This window comes from Ranitomeya imitator, chromosome 5 (assembly GCF_032444005.1).
Source record: "Ranitomeya imitator isolate aRanImi1 chromosome 5, aRanImi1.pri, whole genome shotgun sequence".
Lineage (NCBI taxonomy): Eukaryota > Metazoa > Chordata > Amphibia > Anura > Dendrobatidae > Ranitomeya > Ranitomeya imitator.
The window spans coordinates 524205850-524227737 of record NC_091286.1 but is presented as its reverse complement, the minus strand read 5'-3'; the positions used below and the strand labels follow the sequence as shown (position 1 = coordinate 524227737).

The window sequence follows — 21888 nt, the reverse complement described above, 5'->3', positions numbered from 1 at the left end:
AACCCGATGTTTACCCTGGTTACCGGCATAGTTGGTCGCTGGAGAGCTGTCTGTGTGACAGCTCTCCAGCGACCAAACAGCGACGCTGCAGCGATCCGGATCATTGTCGGAATCGCTGCAGCGTTGCTTAGTGTGACGGTACCTTTAGAAATTGTAGCTTTTAACACAACCAGAAGATTCTATGTCCCATTGAATGTCTGGAAAGTTAAAATCCCCCATTATAAGAACCCTTTTACTGTTGGCTGCCTTTTAATTTGTTATAGCTTCCTCTACCTGTTCAGCTATATTAGGAGGCTTGTAGCAAACTCCAATTAGCAACTTTCCATTATTACCATCCCCATGTACATTTACCCATATTGACTCTACATTGCTGTAACTCCCCCCAATGTCTTCATTGAGCACAGGTTTTAATGTGGATTTTACGAAGATGCACACCGCTCCACCTTTTTTTTTATCTTTCCTGTCCTTTCTAAATGTAGTGTACCTCTCTACATTTGTTACCCAATCATGGCTCTCATCAAACCATGCTAGATGCATAGGCTTGCATCACTTGGTGTAGAGTTCTTAGGGCATCTAGGTTAAAAGAATGGTTTGGACGAGTTCTATAGCAAAATTTTGTGTGGGCTTCAGTGATAAGACATCCTTTCATAAAAGTGAGATTTCATTTCACCATATTTTTGTAAGTCATTAGAGAGGTGGTGGAATAAATGTGTCCTATGATGCGTAGGTTAGAGCAGAAGGCTTTCTGTCTTGGTCATCTGGCACATGATGAAGAATCCCGCTACCCTGCTGATTGTGAGGACTTACGGGCCGGAGAGAAGAATGTGTGACATCTGAGAGTGGAATGCCATTAAAACTCTCAAGTAAAATTGGATTTTAGCCACAGGGAACATGTAAGGATTTCTAATGAAAAATAACACTGAAATACTCACCGAACTGTATTGTCTAGCAAAGATTGTATGTTTCTATGTATTTTTGAGAAGTACTGTTTCTGTTTGCATGCCTATTATTGAACTGCAAGCACACCAGCTTGTGAAATGTGTTCCTGTATAACATACCGTGAAACTCAGACCTGAGCTAACTCCGTGTTGCATGGACATGTGAAACCGGAAAGGGCCTTCAAGTGTGTACATGTTTATTGCACTCCAAAGTCTGTCTCGGTGATTATTCAGGGCCAGCCCACCCAGTGGTGGGCATAACACCCATTGGTCTTGTGCCTGAACAGTAGTATCTCAGCCACTAAGTCTCTTCAACTACAAGATATCCATAGCCATCAAGTACACATGGGTAACACCATGAATTAGAAGTTACAAGTTGTCCATTAAGGCTACGTTCACATTGGCGTTCCGCCAATGTGCGTCGCTGTTGCGCCGGCGACGCAGCGGCGACGCAGCGGCGACGCGCCCCTATGTTTAACATAGGGGATGCGTGCGTTGTTTTGGTGGCGTTTTTCGCCACGTGCGTCGTTTCCGACGCTAGCGTCGGACGCAAGAAAACGCTACATTGTAGCATTTTCTGTGCGTCCGATTTTCATCAAAAACGACGCACGCGTCGCAAAACGCGCGCGTTTTTGCGCGCGTTTGCGCGCGTTTTTACGTGCGTCGCGCGTTGCGTCGCCGACGCAGGGCGGCGCAACGCTAGTGTGAACCTAGCCTAAGACTGTCCAGTAGGTATTGGAGGTGGCAGCCACAGACAGGCAGGAGCCAGATGTTAGAGCTCGCCTGTAGCTATTGTGTTCTCGCCCACAATGACACTGTAAGCCCTTCTCCACAATCACCCAGTGTCAGTGTGCAAGCGCAGACAGGAGAACCAGCATTTTCTCTCGGCCATAGAGACAAGTCAATCAATGTGAGGTATTCATGGTGTTATGCAAATAGGAAGGCGTAACAGTGCACCAAGGCTTAAGGAACACTAAAGGTACCTTCACACTCAGCAACTTTACAACGAGAACGACAACGATCCGTGACGTTGCAGCGTCCTGGATAGCGATCTCGTTGTGTTTGACACGCAGCAGCGATCTGGATCCCGTTGTGACATCGCTGGTCGGAGCTAGAAGTCCAGAACTTTATTTGGTCGTCAGGTCGGCGTGTATCGTCATGTTTGACAGCAAAAGCAACGATGCCAGCAATGTTTTTCATGGAGCTAACAACCAGCGAGAACGATAAGTGAGTCGCCGTTACGTCACTGGATCGCTCCTGCATCGTTCTGGAGCTGCTGTGCTTGACGTCTCTACAGCGACCAAAACAGCGACGCTACAGTGATCGGCTCGTTGTCTATATCGCTGCAGTGTCGCTGAGTGTGACGGTACCTTTAGGGTGCAACAAAGTGTCCTCATTTGCATAGCAAATAAAAGTAGATTTTTATCTACAGTTAGGGCCAGAAATATTTGGACAGTGACACAAGTTTTGTTATTTTAGCTGTTTACAAAAACATGTTCAGAAATACAATTATATATATAATATGGGCTGAAAGTGCACACTCCCAGCTGCAATATGATAGTTTCCACATCCAAATCAGAGAAAGGGTTTAGGAATCATAGCTCTGTAATGCATAGCGTCCTCTTTTTCAAGGGACCAAAAGTAATTGGACAATGGACTCTAAGGGCTGCAATTAACTCTGAAGGCGTCTCCCTCGTTAACCTGTAATCAATGAAGTAGTTAAAAGGTCAGAGGTGGATTCCAGGTGTGTGGTTTTGCATTTGGAAGCTGTTGCTGTGAGCAGACAACATGCGGTCAAAGGAACTCTCAATTGAGGTGAAGCAGAACATCCTGAGGCTGAAAAAAAAGAAAAAATCCATCAGAGAGATAGTAGACATGCTTGGAGTAGCAAAATCAACAGTTGGGTACATTTTGAGAAAAAAGGAATTGACTGGTGAGCTTGGGAACTCAAAAAGGCCTGGACGTCCACGGATGACAACAGTGGTGGATGATCGCCGCATACTTAATTTGGTGAAGAAGAACCCGTTCACAACATCAACTGAAGTCCAGAACACTCTCAGTGAAGTAGGTGTATCTGTCTCTAAGTCAACAGTAAAGAGAAGACTCCATGACATTAATACAAAGGGTTCACATCTAGATGCAAACCATTAATACAAAGGGTTCACATCTAGATGCAAACCATTCATCAATACCAAAAATAGACAGGCCAGAGTTAAATTTGCAGAAAAACACCTCAAGAAGCCAGCTCAGTTCTGGAAAAGTATTCTATGGACAGATGAGACAAAGATCAACCTGTACCAGAATGATGGGAAGAAAAAAGTTTGGAGAAGAAAGGGAACGGCACATGATCCAAGGCACACCACATCCTCTGTAAAACATGGTGGAGGCAACGTGATGGCATGGGCATGCATGGCTTTCAATGGCACTGGGTCACTTGTGTTTATTGATGACATAAGAGCAGACAAGAGTAGCCGGATGAATTCTGAAGTGTACCGGGATATACTTTCAGCCCAGATTCAGCCAAATGCTGCAAAGTTGATTGGACGGCGCTTCATAGTACAGATGGACAATGACCCCAAGCATACAGCCAAAGCTACCCAGGAGTTCATGAGTGCCAAAAAGTGGAACATTCTGCAATGGCCAAGTCAATCTCCAGATCTAAACCCAATTGAGCATGCATTTCACTTGCTCAAATCCAGACTTAAGACGGAAAGACCCACAAACAAGCAAGACCTGAAGGCTGTGCCTGTAAAGGCCTGGCAAAGCATTAAGAAGGAGGAAACCCAGCGTTTGGTGATGTCCATGGGTTCCAGACTTAAGGCAGTGATTGCCTCCAAAGGATTTGCAACAAAATATTGAAAATAAAAATATTTTGTTTGGGTTATGTTTATTTGTCCAATTACTTTTGACCTCCTAAAATGTGGAGTGTTTGTAAAGAAATGTGTACAATTCCTACATTTTCTATCAGATATTTTTGTTCAACCCTTCAAATTAAACGTTACAATCTGCACTTGAATTCTGTTGTAGAGGTTTCATTTCAAATCCAATGTGGTGGCATGCAGAGCCCAAATCGCGAAAATTGTGTCACTGTCCAAATATTTCTGGCCCTAACTGTATATGCATATAGAAATGAGTTTGTATGTGTGTGTATGTATCAGCAAACAATCACTAAGCATCTTTCAATTCACCAGAGCTGTTTATAAGAAACTGAGCTGTGATTGGTTGCTATGAGCAACTGTTTTCCTTGTAGGCAGTTGTGGTAACTGAGGCCTATTATTCTTATCATTCTATGATGTTATCGTCCATCTGTAAATCTGGAAATAACAATTTATTACCATGCCAACACAGATACACGGCTCAGCAGACAGTATTACACAGAATAGGATTAGATACACGGCTCAGCAGACTGTATCACACATGATAGGATTAGATACACAGCTCAGCAGACTGTATCACACAGGATAGGATTAGATACATGGCTCAGCAGACAGTATCACACAGGATAGGATTAGACACACAGGTCAGAAATCAGTATCACAGAGGATAGGATTAGATACACGGCTCAGCAGACAGTATCACACAGGATAGGATACGATACATGGTTCAGCAGACAGTATCACACAGGATAGGATACGATACATGGTTCAGCAGTCAGTATCATGCAGGATAGGATTAGATACATTGCTCAGCAGACAGTATCACACAGGATAGGATTAGATACATGGCTCAGCAAACAGTATCACACAGGATAGGATTAGATACACGGCTCAGCAGACAGTATCACACATGATAGGATTAGATACATGGCTTAGCAGACAGTATGACACAGGATAGGATTAGATACATGGCTCAGCAGACTGTATCACAGAGGATAGGACTAGATACACGGCTCAGCAGACAGTATCACACATGATAGGATTAGATACACGGCTCAGCAGACAGTAACATACAGGATATAATTAGATACACGGCTCAGCAGAATGTATCACACAGGAGAGGATTAGATGCACAGCTCAGCAGACGGTATCACACAGGATAGGATTAGGTACACGGCTCAGCAGACAGTGTAACACAGGATAGAATTAAATACATACCTCAGCAGACAGTGTCACACAGGATAGGATTAGATACACAGCTCAGCAACAGGATGCTCCAATGGAGAGGACCTTTTCATTCCAAGAATTCCACACATTCCATCTGATTTTCCTTTTGATTTTATAGTCTCCAGTTTCCAGTTCTACTGGCATTTGCAATGTCCATTAACAAAGCTCAGGGACAGTCCTTGAAAGTAGTAGGGATCGATTTGCAATCTCCATGCTTTTCTCATGGTCAACTTTATGTGGCCTGTTCAAGAGTTGGAACTGCCAAAAATCTGTTCATCTTTGCACCAGAAGGAGAAAACAAAAATGGTGTTTATCAAATGCCTCTTGAATTAGTTGAAATTTAAATACTGTCAATATTTAGGTAATCGTTTAGTTAATTTGTGCTGCAAATCTGTAGTGTTGAGTATATGATGTGACATTTTTTTATGTGCAATATAATCATTATAATTTGTTATAACTAGGGGCTAAGTCCCCTGCACAAATGTTCAGAAAGTTTAAATACCGTTTTGGGGTTCTTAAACTTCCTTTAAGGTCCATTTATGCTGCATGATTATTATGAATGAGGGTCCTAGGAAAGCTCCTTTCGTTTCACAATAATCTCGCAGTCTAAATAGATTGATGATCGCCCAGATAATGATCTTTTTTGCAGCACAAAAGATTATTGTTCTTGCCAATGCACTGCCCTGTGTAAACAGGACTCACAGTGCTGAGAGCAATGGCAGCCTGTGTGATCTATTACTGATCTTATCTGAAGTGTGTAACAAATCACTGCCTCAGTGAGACACTGACAAAAGTGTTTTTTTTTCTTTTTTCTTTTAAATAAAAAGACTACTTTAACATATCATTCACATCCCTCTTAACAAAGAGCCAGATAGACCTACAAGATTGGAGGTGTGCTTGGAATGGAGGGAATTACAATTACTGACAGATTTGGAGATCATCTGGCAATGTCAGAGGCTAAGACTTTAGCATTTTCATTATTGCCCTATAAAAGTGAACATGACAAAGGCGGATATTTATGTGTTTACACTTCAGAGCTCCATTTATGCTTCCTGGCTGAAAAATGAAAACCCAGGAGAAATGTTTTATAAAGAAAAAATTCTGCGTGAGGTTTATTCTTTCTATTGTTAAGACATCATGCCCCAGAGAAGCTCATAAATAATCTTTTCTTGTCTTATCTATTTCTTATTGAGATGTCTTAAAGATAAAGAATTTGAAATTGCTGCACGAGGAGAAATCGATGTAAAAGGAAAAGGCAAAATGTGCACGTACTTCCTGGTGAGAAATGTAACTGCTCAAGAAAATGAGATTTTAGGAAGACCAGCGAAGGAGACCGATTCAGGAAGGGAGTCTTCACAGTCTCTGCATGATGATCTCCACAAGGGCAGCTTACAAATGACATGTCCTCAAGGTAAAATTGCAGTGTATAACCATTTACAGTTCAAATATCCAATCTGCAGATCAGCTATAATATTTTATATTTTTGTACAGCAACACAAGAAGAATTTATCCAGAATGCAGGCCCTCCGATTCCAATGCACTATGATGATAGTCTACTCTTCATAGACACCGGGGGGCACAACAATCTACCGCGTGAGTATTGTTTTAGCATTATAGTTACGACGTAAAAAAGTAGTTGCTCAATGTGTTTTCTTTAGGGCTTCGAATTCTCTGTACAAAAATACCCTGGTAGTACTATTGCTCTAATTGAGCCATTTATGGGCCGGCAAGTAATGTTGTATACAGCACATCGGAAATAATATAAAAAACTCAACACTCACATACTGCTTCAATAACTTTAATTGGTTTTGCAGTTCATAATCAACTAATGTAATGTTCCGGTGACGTTTTTGACCTTCATCAGACAATCAAGTTGCAGATGCGGTGGGAAAATGACCTGGTTAAGTAAGGCTAGGAATTGTGGGATAAACTACCGGTGGAAAGGCACCTTCTTGAAGCAATACAAGAGTGCCGAGTTCTTGATATTATTATTGTACACGGTAAGGTCCTACTTGAGCACACTCTTCTGAAAGAGCGCCATGCTCATCTTATAACAATGGCATATACAGCTCTGGCAAAAATTAAGACCACCACATCAAAACCCTGTCATAGGCAGCCCAATCTCCAGACCTGAACCCCATTGAAAACCTCTGGAATATAATCAAGAGGATGATGGATAGTCACAAGACATCAAACAAAGAAGAACTGCTTACATTTTTGCACCAGAAGCAGTGTGAAAGACTGGCAGAAAGCATGCCAAGACGCATGAAAGCTGTGATTAAAAATCATGGTTATTCCACAAAATATTGATTTCTGAACTCTTCCTGAGTTAAAACATTAGTATTGTTGTTTCTAAATGATTATTAACTTGCTTTCTATGCATTATTTGAGGTCTGAAAGCACTAAGTTTTTTTTTTTATTTTGACCATTTCTCCTTTTCAGAAAAAAATATAAAATTTATTGCTTGGAAATTCGGAGACATGTTTTCAGAAGTTTAAAGAATAAAAGAACAATTTTCATTTTACTCAAAAATATACCTATAAAGACAAAAATCAGACAAACTGAACATTTTGCAGTGGTCTCTTAATTTTTGCCACAGCTGTAAGTAAAACCTTGACTGTTATTAGCTTACTGGGAGTTAAAGGGATTTTCCCCACAAATACAGCACATTTTAATTAATTGATCTTGGAATTAAAAATAATTTCTACAATTGAATATGTTAAAAAAAATGTTCTTGTACTGAGATAATCTTATACATGTGCCCCTGCTGTGTGCTGTGTAATGGTTGTGTCTGACCGTACGTCTGACCATACAGGAACATGGTCTGATCATACCACAGCTCCTGGGCAAGGGTGGGGGAGGAAACATCCAGACATTACAGCACAAGATCACAACTAATTATTTCTGTGAGATAAAACATTTCCCTGTTTTTAAACAATATTTTACCTCACAGAAAGAATCAGCTGTGATCCCCTGCTGTCCTGTCTGTGTTCTCTTTTGTTTCCTCCCCTGTCAGGAGATGTGGTGTGATCAGACCATGTCTCTGTACGGTCAGACACAGCCATTACACAGTAACATAGTAACATAGTAACATAGTTAGTAAGGCCGAAAAAAGACATTTGTCCATCCAGTTCAGCCTATATTCCGTCATAATAAATCCCCAGATCTACGTCCTTTTACAGAACCTAATAATTGTATGATACAATATTGTTCTGCTCCAGGAAGACATCCAGGCCTCTCTTGAACCCCTCGACTGAGTTCGCCATCACCACCTCCTCAGGCAAGCAATTCCAGATTCTCACTGCCCTAACAGTAAAGAATCCTCTTCTATGTTGGTGGAAAAACCTTCTCTCCTCCAGACGCAAAGAATGCCCCCTTGTGCCCGTCACCTTCCTTGGTATAAACAGATCCTCAGCGAGTACACAGCAGGGGCTCATGTATAAGATTATCTCAGCACTGGAACATTTTATTTAAACACATCTAATTGTGGAACGTATTATTATTCCAAGATCTATTGATTATAATGTACTTTGTGTGAAAACCCCTTTAAATTGGTTCAGTTGGCATTTGATATTGATAACCTATCCAGAGGGTAGGTCATCAATATCAGATTTCTGGGGATCCAACACCCAGAAATCCCACCATTCGGGTGTTATTAGCTACAGTAGTGACCATGTGGGACCATTGAATGGAGATGCACTGAGCTGCCCCTTTTACTGTGTAGCTGCTGCTGCCAGGTACTGCAGATCAGACCATTTTCTTTTGAGCATGTTATAGGGAAGTTGGCGCGTCTTGAGAGGAACTGTGTATTAAAGCTGAGTTGCTTTGTCACACAGATTAGTGTAGTGCTCAATGTCTAGCTTATAGCTTTTTGGTAAGGCCCGTACCCTTAGATCATAAGTGCTGCCCAGCACCATATAGGTGCGCTGCACAAAGACAAGTACCTCAAATTCCCCCAGCCAACACTAAAGGGCCTGTCTGCACCTTGCAAAAGGTGAAAAACATGCAACAAAAAAGAGGATGAAAAAGATGTAAAAAATGAATGAGGTCTCTGTTAAAATTTCAATCAAAGTATGCAAACTCGCAACTCACAAAGCTCAGTGCCTTTGTCTTTAGCCAACCTGCTTTGTGCCTGATCAAGTATAAAGTTATTTTGGTTTGCACCAGGTTTTGTAACTGGCTCTATGCTCTAATCCTCTTACAATCTAGGGTGGTTGCTGGCATTCCTCACATAAGACGTACAGTCATACAAGTTCATTGTATAAATTGTAATGTCACCATTTGTCTATTGCTGCATGTAATACCGGTAATTAGGAAATGCTCTTAAAGAGAATTTGTAATCAGAAAATAATTTATTGTTTATACCAGGTTTTTATGTTAAGTATATGTTTTGTTTTTTTAATAGTGTTTTTTTCAATGTTCTATATGACTATGTATATTAAAAAAAACACATTGCAATTTTCCCTCTAGGCCTTAGGTCTAATATTAGACTCACAACTCCTGTTCTTTTCAGTAGCCACACAGACGTAAGCAGCTTGGCTCAGACCCTACTGAATTGTATAGAAATATTTTCTGCTCATGCTCTGATTTGTGCAAAGGTAATTGTAAAAGAAAGAGGAGGCGATGAGCTGTAAATATACTGAATATAGAGATGTTATTACTTTTCATTGCGATACTGTCTATGATGATAATGAGACTGCTGAAAAGACGACAGGAAATATGAGTCTAGTATTAAGCCTATTTGCAAATTAGAAAATTGGAAGATTTCTGATCTTCTTTCATATAGACAGTGATATAGAAAATTGAAAAACATTATCAAAAATGTTTAAATAATATTTTTAAAAAGACCTAGTTTATGTAATAGATCATTTTTGATAATTTTTAATTTAAGGGTATGCTCACTTTTACATTGAAGCCCCTGTCTAAAATTCTGCAATCTTTAATAGGAAGATTAGAGCTACGTGCATCAATGTCTTCCCAACAAAATAATGGACACCATGACAGCTAGTCCTTGCTATATGTGTCATTCTTATATATTTTCTGAAATTACAGATTATCAGTAAGTTCCTTTCCTATTATTTCAACTGCTTTTGTCAAAGTAAAAATGCTACTCATCTCCAAGAAAGGCCTAATACCCAATGGGGCAGATTTACCAAATAATCCAAAAGAAAAGGTTTCTGTTGCTCATAGCAACCAATCACTGCTCAGCTTTCATTTTCGATAGCAGAGTACAAAATGAAAGCTTCACTGCGATTGGTTGCTATGAGCAACAAAAATGGTTTTTCGTTTAGACAGTGTTATAATTGTTATTTTGTATAGCTTTCATTATTAATGTATTTAAAAAAACTAAAAGAAAAAACGTGGAGTGATTAGGGTTAGCTCCAATCTCAGCAGGTGGGCGTCAGCTGTATACCACAGCCGTCACATGTTTGGTATGAAGCCGGCTCAACTTTATCCAGCCCCATACTCCCTGCGCACAGTCATTGTGCATATGGAGAAGCTGGAGAATGACCCCGAGCAATATTTCATCACTTCATTCTAATGCACTGTGTATATTGTTTTCTAGGAAAAATATGTCATACAAAGGACTATGGGAAAGTCCAAAATGGCCGTCGGGTTGAAGATGATTGTTTGAAAAAGTCAAGAGATAATCTGGAATCTGATAACGCTCATGTCAGATCGCACTTCTGTGTTCTCATTTAACATCTGGTTGAAGACGTTTTCCAGAACTTTAATATTAAAGGCTTAAAGGGCTAGTCCCATCTCCAAGATCCTAGCCCAATAGGTAGTAGGTGTAATAATAATAATATTAGCAAACACCTCCAATTAGAAATATAGTATAGTTTTTCTGATTCGCTATGTCTGTTTCCTCATGTGCAGGCATTGGAAGAACCTTAGGTATCCATGGTTATGTCCACTGAAACAATGACAGGTAGCTAGTTGGTAGTGGCCGTAACCATGGGTACCTAAGGTCCTGCAGTGCCTGCATGTGAGTAAAGAGAGATAAAAAAAAACAATACTACATTTCTAATTGGAGGTATTTGCTAATACTATTATTATTACACCTACTACATATTGGGGTATGAGTTTGGAGATGGGAATACCCCTTTAACCCTAAAAGCGGCCAGGGGCTATGGCACCCATTATTTATTCAAGTGAATGTAACTAAGCTCGGCTGCTACATATTGTTTGGAGCTATGCCTAGTAAACAATCAGCTATTCGTTGGGGGGTGACCTTTAGGGATGTGACATTGATTGCCTACTCTAAGGAAAGCTCATCAATATCAAAGTCCCGGAGAACCCCTTAATTTGTTTAATCATCCTTTGGCATACTGTAATATACTGTTAAATATGCAATACATTTTATTGGGGATTCCCTTTCTTGGGGTCTACAAGCAATGACACCTTGGGAAATGAATTCGACACTGACTCTACCAGTTGAGCATCACCAGGTTAAACCCATAAGAACATAAAGAATGTATTTTATATGCTCATGTAACGCATGTGCAACTTGTCTTTATCGGAAAGGGTGACTTACAGATGGTCTGTCTATAAAATGTTATTTATGTGAACTGAACATTTGGTAAATCCTTGCTTTAGTGGTGCAAGACTAAAATATTGCTATTGAGTTCTAATTAGTATGGAACCAATTCACAATTGACGTAAATTTGGATGAAATATTTGTAGGAAAGGCTCTAGAGTATGAATGTTCCCTGAACATATAGGTTAGCCTCTATGGCTACGTTCATACTGCATTTAATGTGTACAGTCAGCCTATGCGCAAAGAAAGGCCCCAATATTCAAGCAGAGTAGGGTATAGTGGGCTGGACATCGACAAAAGAGTACTTGGCCAAGAGTAAGCCCAACTCTGATGCCTAAGCATACGTTTTCTAATGCATAGCTGCTTACACATTTTTATGCAGAAGAGTATCATGAAAAATATATTAAGCGGTGAATGTTTTTCGACATGACACACTATAAACATTAGTTCCATTCTATGTGTGTTGTGTGATTTACCCAATTACACACTGACATACTGTACACATTAAATCCAATGGGAATAGATCTTAACTATCACCGATACCCTATGATTTCAGCACTGAAGTAGAACCATAATACTTGTATATTAAAAAGAAACACCCAATCCTAATTCAATCTTTCCTTGTAATACTTTAAAGGTAATCTATCAGCTCATTCGCTGCCCCATCCCAACCAACTCTCAAGAGTATATAGGTTACAAGAACACAAGTGAATCCATATATTTAGAGGAGTTGTCCGGCCTTAGGGTACAAGTCTGCAATCACTATATGTGACTGTAAAGTGAACCAAACATGATTTATTAAAGCAGCAAGAGATGTCTGTACATGATTCAGGCCAACGTTTTGGTCAGAATGACCTTCATCAGGGTCTTTATGAAGGAGCAGATATAAGAACACTGCAGAAAGTTTTTTTGTGCCATGGTATGTACGTATAATATTCATCTTCTTCTACCAGCATGAAATTTGGTTCTTGATCAATATGTGCCCACCATGTTACTACTAACCTCTATGTGACTGCAGACTTGTGAATCCTCACAGCGTGTGCACTGCTTGTTGTTCGGATTCTCCGATGCCAGTGCCGGGAGCAGTGGACGTGTGACTGGAAGTATATGATTTGTGTACATACGGTCACGTGCCAACTAGAGTTACACAGCCTCACTCAATGTAAGTCGGAATGTGGCCAGAAGTATGCAAATTACATAATGGAAGTCACAAGGCTTATTGATGTTGGCAGCAGAAAAGCACATAGAGTGACTACAGACTTGTACCCCAAAGCTGAACAACCCCTTTAATAACCAAAATCACTGCTTTATTGTAAAATAACCTACTTTAGAACTGATGTGTAAGTAAAGGTACCGTCACACTTAGCGACGCTGCAGCGATACCGACAACGATCCGGATCGCTGCAGCGTCGCTGTTTGGTCGCTGGAGAGCTGTCACACAGACCGCTCTCCAGCGACCAACGATGCCGGTAACCAGGGTAAACATCGGGTAACTAAGCGCAGGGCCGCGCTTAGTAACCCGATGTTTACCCTGGTTACCATCCTAAAAGTAAAAAAAACAAACACTACATACTTACCTACAGCCGTCTGTCCTCCAGCGCTGTGCTCTGCACTCCTCCTGCACTGGCTGTGAGCACAGCGGCCGGAAAGCAGAGCGGTGACGTCACCGCTCTGCTTTCCGGCTGACCGACGCTCACAGACAGTACAGGAGGAGTGCAGAGCACAGCGCTGGAGGACAGACGGCTGTAGGTAAGTATGTAGTGTTTGTTTTTTTTACTTTTAGGATGGTAACCAGGGTAAACATCGGGTTACTAAGCGCGGCCCTGCGCTTAGTTACCCGATGTTTACCCTGGTTACCAGTGAAGACATCGCTGAATCGGTGTCACACACGCCGATTCAGCGATGTCTGCGGGGAGTCCAGCGACGAAATAAAGTTCTGGACTTTCTTCCCCGACCAGCGACAGCACAGCAGGGGCCTGATCGCTGCTGCCTGTCACACTGGACGATATCGCTAGCCAGGACACTGCAACGTCACGGATCGCTAGCGATATCGTCTAGTGTGACGGTACCTTTAATCTGCAAGTGCTCTGGGTGGGACAGAGCACTTCAACTGTGTTACCTCTTAGCTACAGTCTCAACTTAACTCTGCCCTCCACAAGGTGATTAGCATACCACTGCAGTGTTAACAAACTAGCTAACAATCACTTAGTAGAGGGCGGAATTAGGCTGAGAATGGAACTGGGATCCGAGGCAGTGGAAGTGCTTTGTCCCAACCAGAGCACTTTCAAACTCATTTGGATATAACTTCTAAAGTCAATTTCTCTGTGACAGAGCAGCGGTTTTTGTTATTAAAGATAGGTGCTTATAACCAGTACACATGTAATCAGTTTGGGGAGGTAGAATAAGCCGTCAAACTCCCTTTAGGACACTTTCATCTTGTCTTTGTTTCTAATAGCAGTTGTCTATTATCAGAAAAAATGTGCAGTATGTTAATATGACCTGTTAAATCCATCATATCTTCTAAAGTTACGGTGCCAATATTTTGTCTTCCATAATAGAAGCATGAGCCCCTTTGTATCAGAAACACTTGACAGTCTTTCCATGATGTACAGTATATCAACATGTAATTTTGCCATTAATTGCCTGTAGCACTTTTGAATTAATGACAAGAGTCAATGTGCTGTGATTTTGAGATCTTTACCTTATCAGTATATTACAGCTTCACAGCTGGTCCAATGTAGGAAGCCATTGGCTGATCTGTTACATCTTACTTTCAGTCCTATCTTCTCTACAGTCAGACAACATAAGAAAAGTATCTACTTTGTCTTCCATCTATTTTCATAGTGTTTTATTCACACTAGTGGAATTTGTCCCTAACATTGTAGTATGTTGTTCTAGTATTTAGCTTATGTGTTGGACAGATAAAAGTTGATTTGCTGGAAACATGAGAGAAGGACCGGACTTCAGCCAGTATTTTCTGGGAAATGGTTTATATACAGAAATGAAATGAAAATGTCTGAATTCTAACAAAATGAAAAATCGCAGTTGCTCTTTTCGAAGTTATATTAGTGTTTATAGAGAACCTGTCACCAGATTCATGATGCCCAAACTGCAAGCAGCATGAATCAGATCCTGGTCGCATGATTGCAGACAGATATATTTTTTCTCTGCATTTCAGAGACAATATGCTTTAAAGATCCAGCCGAGGATCATAATAGATCAGATTAATCCGGCTATGCTCTTCCCTGCACCGCTCTATTTAATTGACAGGCCTTTCACTATGGAAGAGAACTGTCAATCAACTAGAACACTGCTGGAAGAAACTGGCTGGGGGCAGACCCGGGCTAGTCTTATCTCTGGCTATGGTCCCCAGTGTCCCACCAAAATCTTTAAAGTGTATTTTTTCTGAAATGCAGAGAAAAAAGTACCTGGCTGCCATCATGCAGCCAGGGCCTGATTAATGTTGACTGCGGTTTGGGCTTCATGAATCAGGTGACAAGTATTTTTTAAGATGTAATGTGGGCAGAAATTGTGTTTTCAGGTGTTTTTCCATACCTCTGCTTAGCTTTTGAAACTGACTCTTTATGTCTGCAGGGTAGATGGATCCTTCTGGAGAAATGACTCACTCATTAGATGTCCTCACAATTCGGTTCCTCGCCCCCCGCACAGCAGGCAGTCTCACAGATACATAATGAGAAATTGCAGCTGCATCTTTATCCTCTCCATCGTTTCTTGTATTTACTGTAAATGTTTGATTGTTCGTAGGAATCGCAGTGAAGGAAAAAAGCTGAGATAGTGCCAGCCATTAAAGCACCACTCAAAGGCGGTCATATCATTTGTGCAGCCTGTGCAGCCGCACAAGGGTCCAAGATGAAGAGGGGTCCATTTCCACCTCCAAAACAGGTGGAATTAGGCATTATGGTGAGCTATTGGACTGCAAAAGGCCAGAACAGTGCAGGGATAAGAGCTTCTACTGTTCTTGCACAGGTACCCTCTTCTGTCTGTGTCTGCCACTGGCTCCACTCCAGCAATTTTTATTATTTCAGCACTGGAGTGGTGCTACTAATATACCGTATTTTTCGGACTACAAGACGCACTTTTTCCCCCCCAAAAAAGGGGGGAAAATGGGGGGTGTGTCTAATAGTCGCAATGCAGGCTTACCGTGGCGGCAGAGGTGCGGCGGCAGAGGAGGCGCAGTAAGCGGGGTCCCTTTCTCCGGTGAGGTGATGCAGCAGCCCGGTAAGCAGCAGAGCCGGATGAATCCTGTTGTTATCGGTGGTGGCGGCCATTTTCCTGAGGCCGCGCGTGCGCCGATGGAGCGCTCTGCTTCCCGGGGCTTCAGGAAAATGGCCGCCGCGATCTCCATCTGCACACGCGCGGCCTCCCGCGGCCATTTTTCTGAAGCCCCGGGAAGCAGAGCGCTTCATCTGCACACGCGCGGCCTCAGGAAGATGGCCGCCCCCACCGATAACAACAGGATTCACCCGGCTCTGCTGCTTACCGGGCTGCTGCATCACCTCACCGGAGAAAGGGACCCTGCTTACTGCGCCTCCTCTGCTGCCACACCTCTGCCACTGCAGGATTCAACCGGCTCTGCTGCTTACCGGGCTGCTGCATCACCATACCGGGGAAAGGGACCCCTCCCACGCCATACCTCTCACTGCGCCTCCTCATCCCAGCACCTCCTCATCCCAGCACCTCCTCATCCCAGCACCTCTGCCGGTAATCACTACTGCAACCCTCCCATGGACACCAGGCCGTGGCATCGCCCACCTAAGCAGGAAGGGACCCTGCTCAGGTGCACGCCACACCGCATCACCCCACCTCTACCGACACCATGCCTCCTGTGACCCTGCTCTGCCACCGCCAGCCCTCAGGTAAGATACTGTACATTCGGACAATAAGACGGACCCCCATCTTATAAAAAATATTTTTTTCTGCAATTTTCACCCCAAATTTGGGGTGCGTCTTATGGTCCGGTGCGTCTTATAGTCCGAAAAATACGGTAAGTTCTGAGACTCTATCATTGTACTTACCAGGTGCTGTCTTCATGTTTTCCTCGAGCCGCTCTAGTCCCGTGCCATCTTTTGAATGGCATTTCTGACTGACCAGAAGTCATAGGTAACGGTCGCAAGCTCTAAATGTAAGTCTTTGAGAGTCTCGTTCTAGCTCTCATAGACTTACATTGAGTTGTGACACCTAAATCGAACTTCAGCTCTTCCCGGTGGCTCTCTGGTCCCACGCCACCATTTTGTGACTTCAACTCTGACCGGAAGTCAGAGGTAATGGTCAGAAGCTCTCATTGCAAGTTTATGAGGCCATGTTATGGCCTAGTTCTGGTTCTCATACACTTACAAGGAGTTATGACTTTCGCATCACTCTAGCAAACACTGGAGCGATCTGGTAGGTCACAAACTGCTGGACCAGAGTGGCACCAGGAACAGTTGAAGTATAAGGCTGGTAAGTATAAGACTAGGGGCAGTGAACTTAAATTAGTAGCTCTATTCAAGGGTTACAGTGAAAAAAAAAACACTGGAGTGGTGTTTTAATGCAATAGGTGTGCTTAAGTAAAATAAATTCAGTCTCTACTTTTTGCTTGAAGCAGTGTGAAATTCATGAATTGTTGCCGCTTTAAGTACCTGTCTATTTAAGGCTTTGACAGTTTAATTAGGCATTGATATATTTACAGAGAAATAACCAGATAACATATTAGCAGTATCAGGGAGTCAGACAGCCAGAGCATGGATAATGTCCATTAATTGACGTGCCAATAGGCTTCTCCTGTGCCGCTAATTTACATTTCGTTCCATTTCCTTTTACGGTCCTGCGGTGAGACACATCAGCTACTGTCAATAATGAAAATGCTGAACATGAACACGTATTTAATGGGATCAATATTATTTTCTTATTGGTTGGTGGAGGAAGTGCCTGTATGTGTCCGCTATGAGCCGGGGGTGGTGTGAGATAACAGCTGGTGGAGGAGATTACTAATTACAGGTCTCCTTGGCACTAAAGGCTTGCTCCGCCAGTATGACAGCTCTGAAATGGCTTTTCACTGTTTCTGTGTTTATTGTGTGTGGACATATTGAATAAAACATTGCATGCATCAAGATTTAACCTTCAAATATCTGCTCCGCAGGTTGACAGCAAAATATGCGAATTATCAGTTTGAGATTGACCCAACATATGGTTTTCAGTCACGAATGTAAACGCTGCAAGAAGTTCAAGGAATATAAACAGCTGAGAATTATTCAGATTTTCCCAGGTTAGACCTGAAATGGAAGTACAGTCAAGGTTGAGATACAAGGTGTTAAGGGGCATGCAACAGGCATTCAATTGACCACCAATCATTAAAAGTTTACCGATTGGCGGTTGTATCGTGTCACGAGTCAGTCCGTACAGACGGACCTTTGGATAAAACCATACCACAGAGTACTCTATACTATAGGAAGAATTGTTGTTCTCATCTTATGCTATTCTAGTTTGCAACCATTACCATTAATTTTCAGGTCATAAATCTCTGCCTCCCTAAAACTGTATTTACTTAAGGTCCCAAAAAGCAAAGAATAATTAGGAGTGTGTACTAGTAGAATAAAACCCTTGGTGGCTCCAAGGGTTGGTGGTATTATTATTCACCCACATCATCTTCATTAAGCTCGTATTACAAATAAGGTTTCCCTGGAGCCTTGTTGGGGCTTCTAAGAAAAGTGTAGCAGCAGCAAATGTCACTTTCACAGTAGGAAACAGATTCGATCTTGCTCATAGATGCTTGATATAAGTGTAGGCAAATGAAAAAATATATGGAATTATGATGTAGGAAGGAGCATAGGGGTTTCCTGAGAAGGGGATTTTGTATGTATTACCACCATGATACAGTTGGATGAACAGGTAGAAAGACATGCTCACCTAGTTTGATCCTTTAAAACTTTGCGGACAGCAGAGAGAGTTTTTCTTTGTACAGTGCGTCTGCGGTATATCTAAAGTTGGCCATACGCATGTTGATCTCTACTGTCTCAGCTATCTTTTCTGACTCCACCACAAACCCAAATACTCAGCCAAGCTGAATAAGCACTGGGCTACATTCCTCAGCAGTGGACACCACAGGGTGAATCTGTGCTGTCCTGGCTAAATGTTTTCATCCACTGAAGCTAAAAACAACTGGTCAGGCTGGATATTGGACTCCCACGGATCCCAGAAATAGGTCTTCAATATCATAAGACCGGAAAACCTCTTGAGACTCCTGGTAAATACGATTCTGAGAGATGGAAAATTAACCCCCAACATAGACAGAATACTCTGGATTTCCTGCAATTCTTTTTACTGTATTACAACTTTGAGGCCTGGTAAAAGGGAACTGTTAAAGGGAACTTGACAGCTTTCCCAGGCCCCACAAACCCCCGCCATGTATTTAATACTGTACTAAGACCTTTCCTAAAAAAACCCTTTTAAATTGTCTGATTGATTTGTGCTTGTTTAAAAAAAAAAATTCAAAATTGTGCTGGTGATTTGCTAATTAGTGCGTGACTAGTTGTGAGGGCGTTGTTTTGCCCAGATTTGACATCCCACTAATCATGTTATCATGCCCCTGTGGGCGTAAGTTAAATGATCAGCAAGAGTGGCCTCACTGCCGGGTCTTTGCACATCTCTGCCTCCCTGACAATGGCGGTAATCCAGATGTAAGCATCTCGGCTTCATCATTACGCTGCACATGACCACGGAGGCAGCCGTGATGCTGGACTCCACCACCTGACTGTGGGGCGTGATGACATGTTACTGGGATGACTAGTCTAGTGAACACAGTGCCCCCACGACTATTTACCCACAAGCCTATCATCAGCACAGTCATATAATTCTTTTTGCAATAAAAAGGGATTGCTAGGAAAAATATTAACATAGTAATAAATATATGGTAGGGATTTGGGGAGCATGGGGAAGCCGTCAGGTATCCTTTAAAAAATGTTAATGTCAAATGTAAAAAATAATTATTTCGTTGTGATCATTTTGTATTTGGAGCTTACAGAACCTGTAGATATTCTTCATGCACTTTATTTCGACTGTAAGCGCTATATGATATATGGACAATTTCTTGTCATTTATTTCCGTGTTCATTCAGAACAGTTGATATACTTGTAATAATGAGTGATTTTATATGTTTCACGTATTTCTTTCTATGTCTGTATAATCAGATAATTTGTTGGACAGTACGTCTTTGTATCTGTGTTTGCTTGTCTCGAATCCAAAAGTACGTAGATCATGGACATTTAGGTTTGATAGGATCATCTTTTTAACAATTCTGCTCATAGACTTTATAGACTCAAACAAATGATCCTTATAAAATGTGACAGTTTTGGCAATAGCCCCATTAGCAAACTTAGCTGGCTATCATTACACATATTAAATTAAGCAATAATCATCATCCACAGATAATAATTATCAAGATGCCCAATAAATGTTTCAATTAGTAAAACACATTTCCATCAGTTGGACCTGACCATTTAGTTACCATAGAAGCAATAATTATCCATATAAGCCTCTTATAACTGTACAATTAACTATTCTATTCGTAAACTACAGTAAATCCGTCATACGGAACATTTTTCAGGATGCATTGATTTTATGGAATGATTTTATGGAATGTGCAAAGAATAGGGCACAGTATCACAGGGCCACTTCATGTACAGACGCCATGTGGCAAAATGTTCTACGGTTCTATATTTATACATCTCAAGTTTTTTTCTCTATTCAGAGACGAGACTGTTTTTCTTCACCATAAATCTCTCATTTAAAAAGAGCCCAAAAATTCTCAATGGGGTTTAGGTCAGGTGCCATGGGGACATGTCTTTTTTTCATATTTAAGCCCTTTATTGGCTATCCAAGCAGTGAAAACTTTGATGCATGCATTAAAATCATGTTGTTTTTTTTTAAAAGATGCAGACATTTTCCCTTACCACAGCTTCAAGAAAGTGTCTTATAAAATATGGGAATAGGTTTGGGATTTAATTTTGAATCCATCTTAATCCCGAAAAGGTCCAACTTGCTCATCATTAATAATACCAGCTAATAACAGCACCCCACCTCCACCTTGCTGGAATCTGTCGAAGTGGATGTCTGTGCGTGTTATTTATCCATCCACAAACTCATCCATCTGATCTGTCAAGAGTCACTCTAATCTCATCAGTCCATTAAACCTTTGAAAAATCTTCAGATATTTCTGGTTCCACTCTTGACATTTCAACTTCTGTATCTTATTCAGTGATGCCTAATAATTCTGCACATAGTGTACATCCTTATTGAGCTGTACCAAAGAAGTTGCAAGAATTAAAAAACCCCATACACATTAGATGGCTGACTTAACCGAGTATCCCGTACACAGAAGTGCTCAATTGGCTGAGAGCTCCTGTGTTCCTTATGAGAAAGTTGACATCTGACATGTTAGTCAGTGGCTTATCTCTGGAAAGACAACGCAGACACCAGTCTAAAAATGAACATGTCCAATTGACGCATTCCCATCAGTTGACTGGTGCCCCCATACACATTAGGTCATCGGCTTATTGATATTGGCTGACATCTGTCTTATGTGTATGCTGGCCCAAACACTCCCTTTTCGCACATAATACTGCTTATGCTCAGTGATCTCTACTCCATTTAGCTTCTCCTGATGCATTTGGTCCAATAATAGAGAATTACTTAAAGGGTTATTCCCACACCCAAGATCCTATCCCAATATGTAGTAGTTGTAATAATATTAGCATATTAGCAAATATCGCCAATTTGAAATATAGTATAGTTTATCTGATTTGCTATGTCTCTTTCCTCATTTGCAGGACCTTATGTGTTTGTGGTTATGACCACTGATATAGTGACAGTTAGGTAGTTGCTAGCTACAGCAATTCCACAGAAAGTTGTTTTGTTCAACATGGAGAAGGAGATTACCCATATGGTGTACTTCAATATGTGCTATAAGTTTACAGTTTTGCCAGAGGAAAACACAAACTTTACATGCCAGAAATGCAAGCTTGTGACTCTGTTAGAGGAAAAGGTTCTAAATCTTCAGGAGAGAATAGCTACACTGAAGCTCATCAAAGAAGATGAGGATTTCCTTGACCGAGCAGAAGAATCTCTTCAGAATGTTTCAAGAGAAGAATTTTTCACTGTTCCTGCAGAAGCTGATGACAGAGTAGCAATTAGGGTTGAGCGACTTTTACTTTTTTAGGGTCGAGCCAGGTTTCGCGAAACCCGACTATCTCTAAAGTCGAGTCGAGTGAAATCGGCCGATTATGGCGTTAAGTCGGGGATCGACCGAAAA

The 21888-nt window shown here is 41.5% G+C and overlaps 1 protein-coding gene across 1 annotated transcript in view; it reads left to right on the top strand.

Annotated features, from left to right (window-relative positions):
• LOC138637838 (guanylate cyclase soluble subunit beta-2-like) overlaps nucleotides 1-21456 on the top strand; it is a 125395-nt gene extending 103939 nt beyond the window's left edge. The window contains exons 14-16 of the mRNA XM_069726762.1: nucleotides 6235-6452; nucleotides 6533-6634; nucleotides 21407-21456. Coding sequence (XP_069582863.1) covers nucleotides 6235-6452; nucleotides 6533-6634; nucleotides 21407-21456 — 370 coding nt within the window. The remainder of the gene's footprint in view (nucleotides 1-6234; nucleotides 6453-6532; nucleotides 6635-21406) is intronic.
• The last annotated feature ends 432 nt before the right edge of the window (nucleotides 21457-21888 follow it).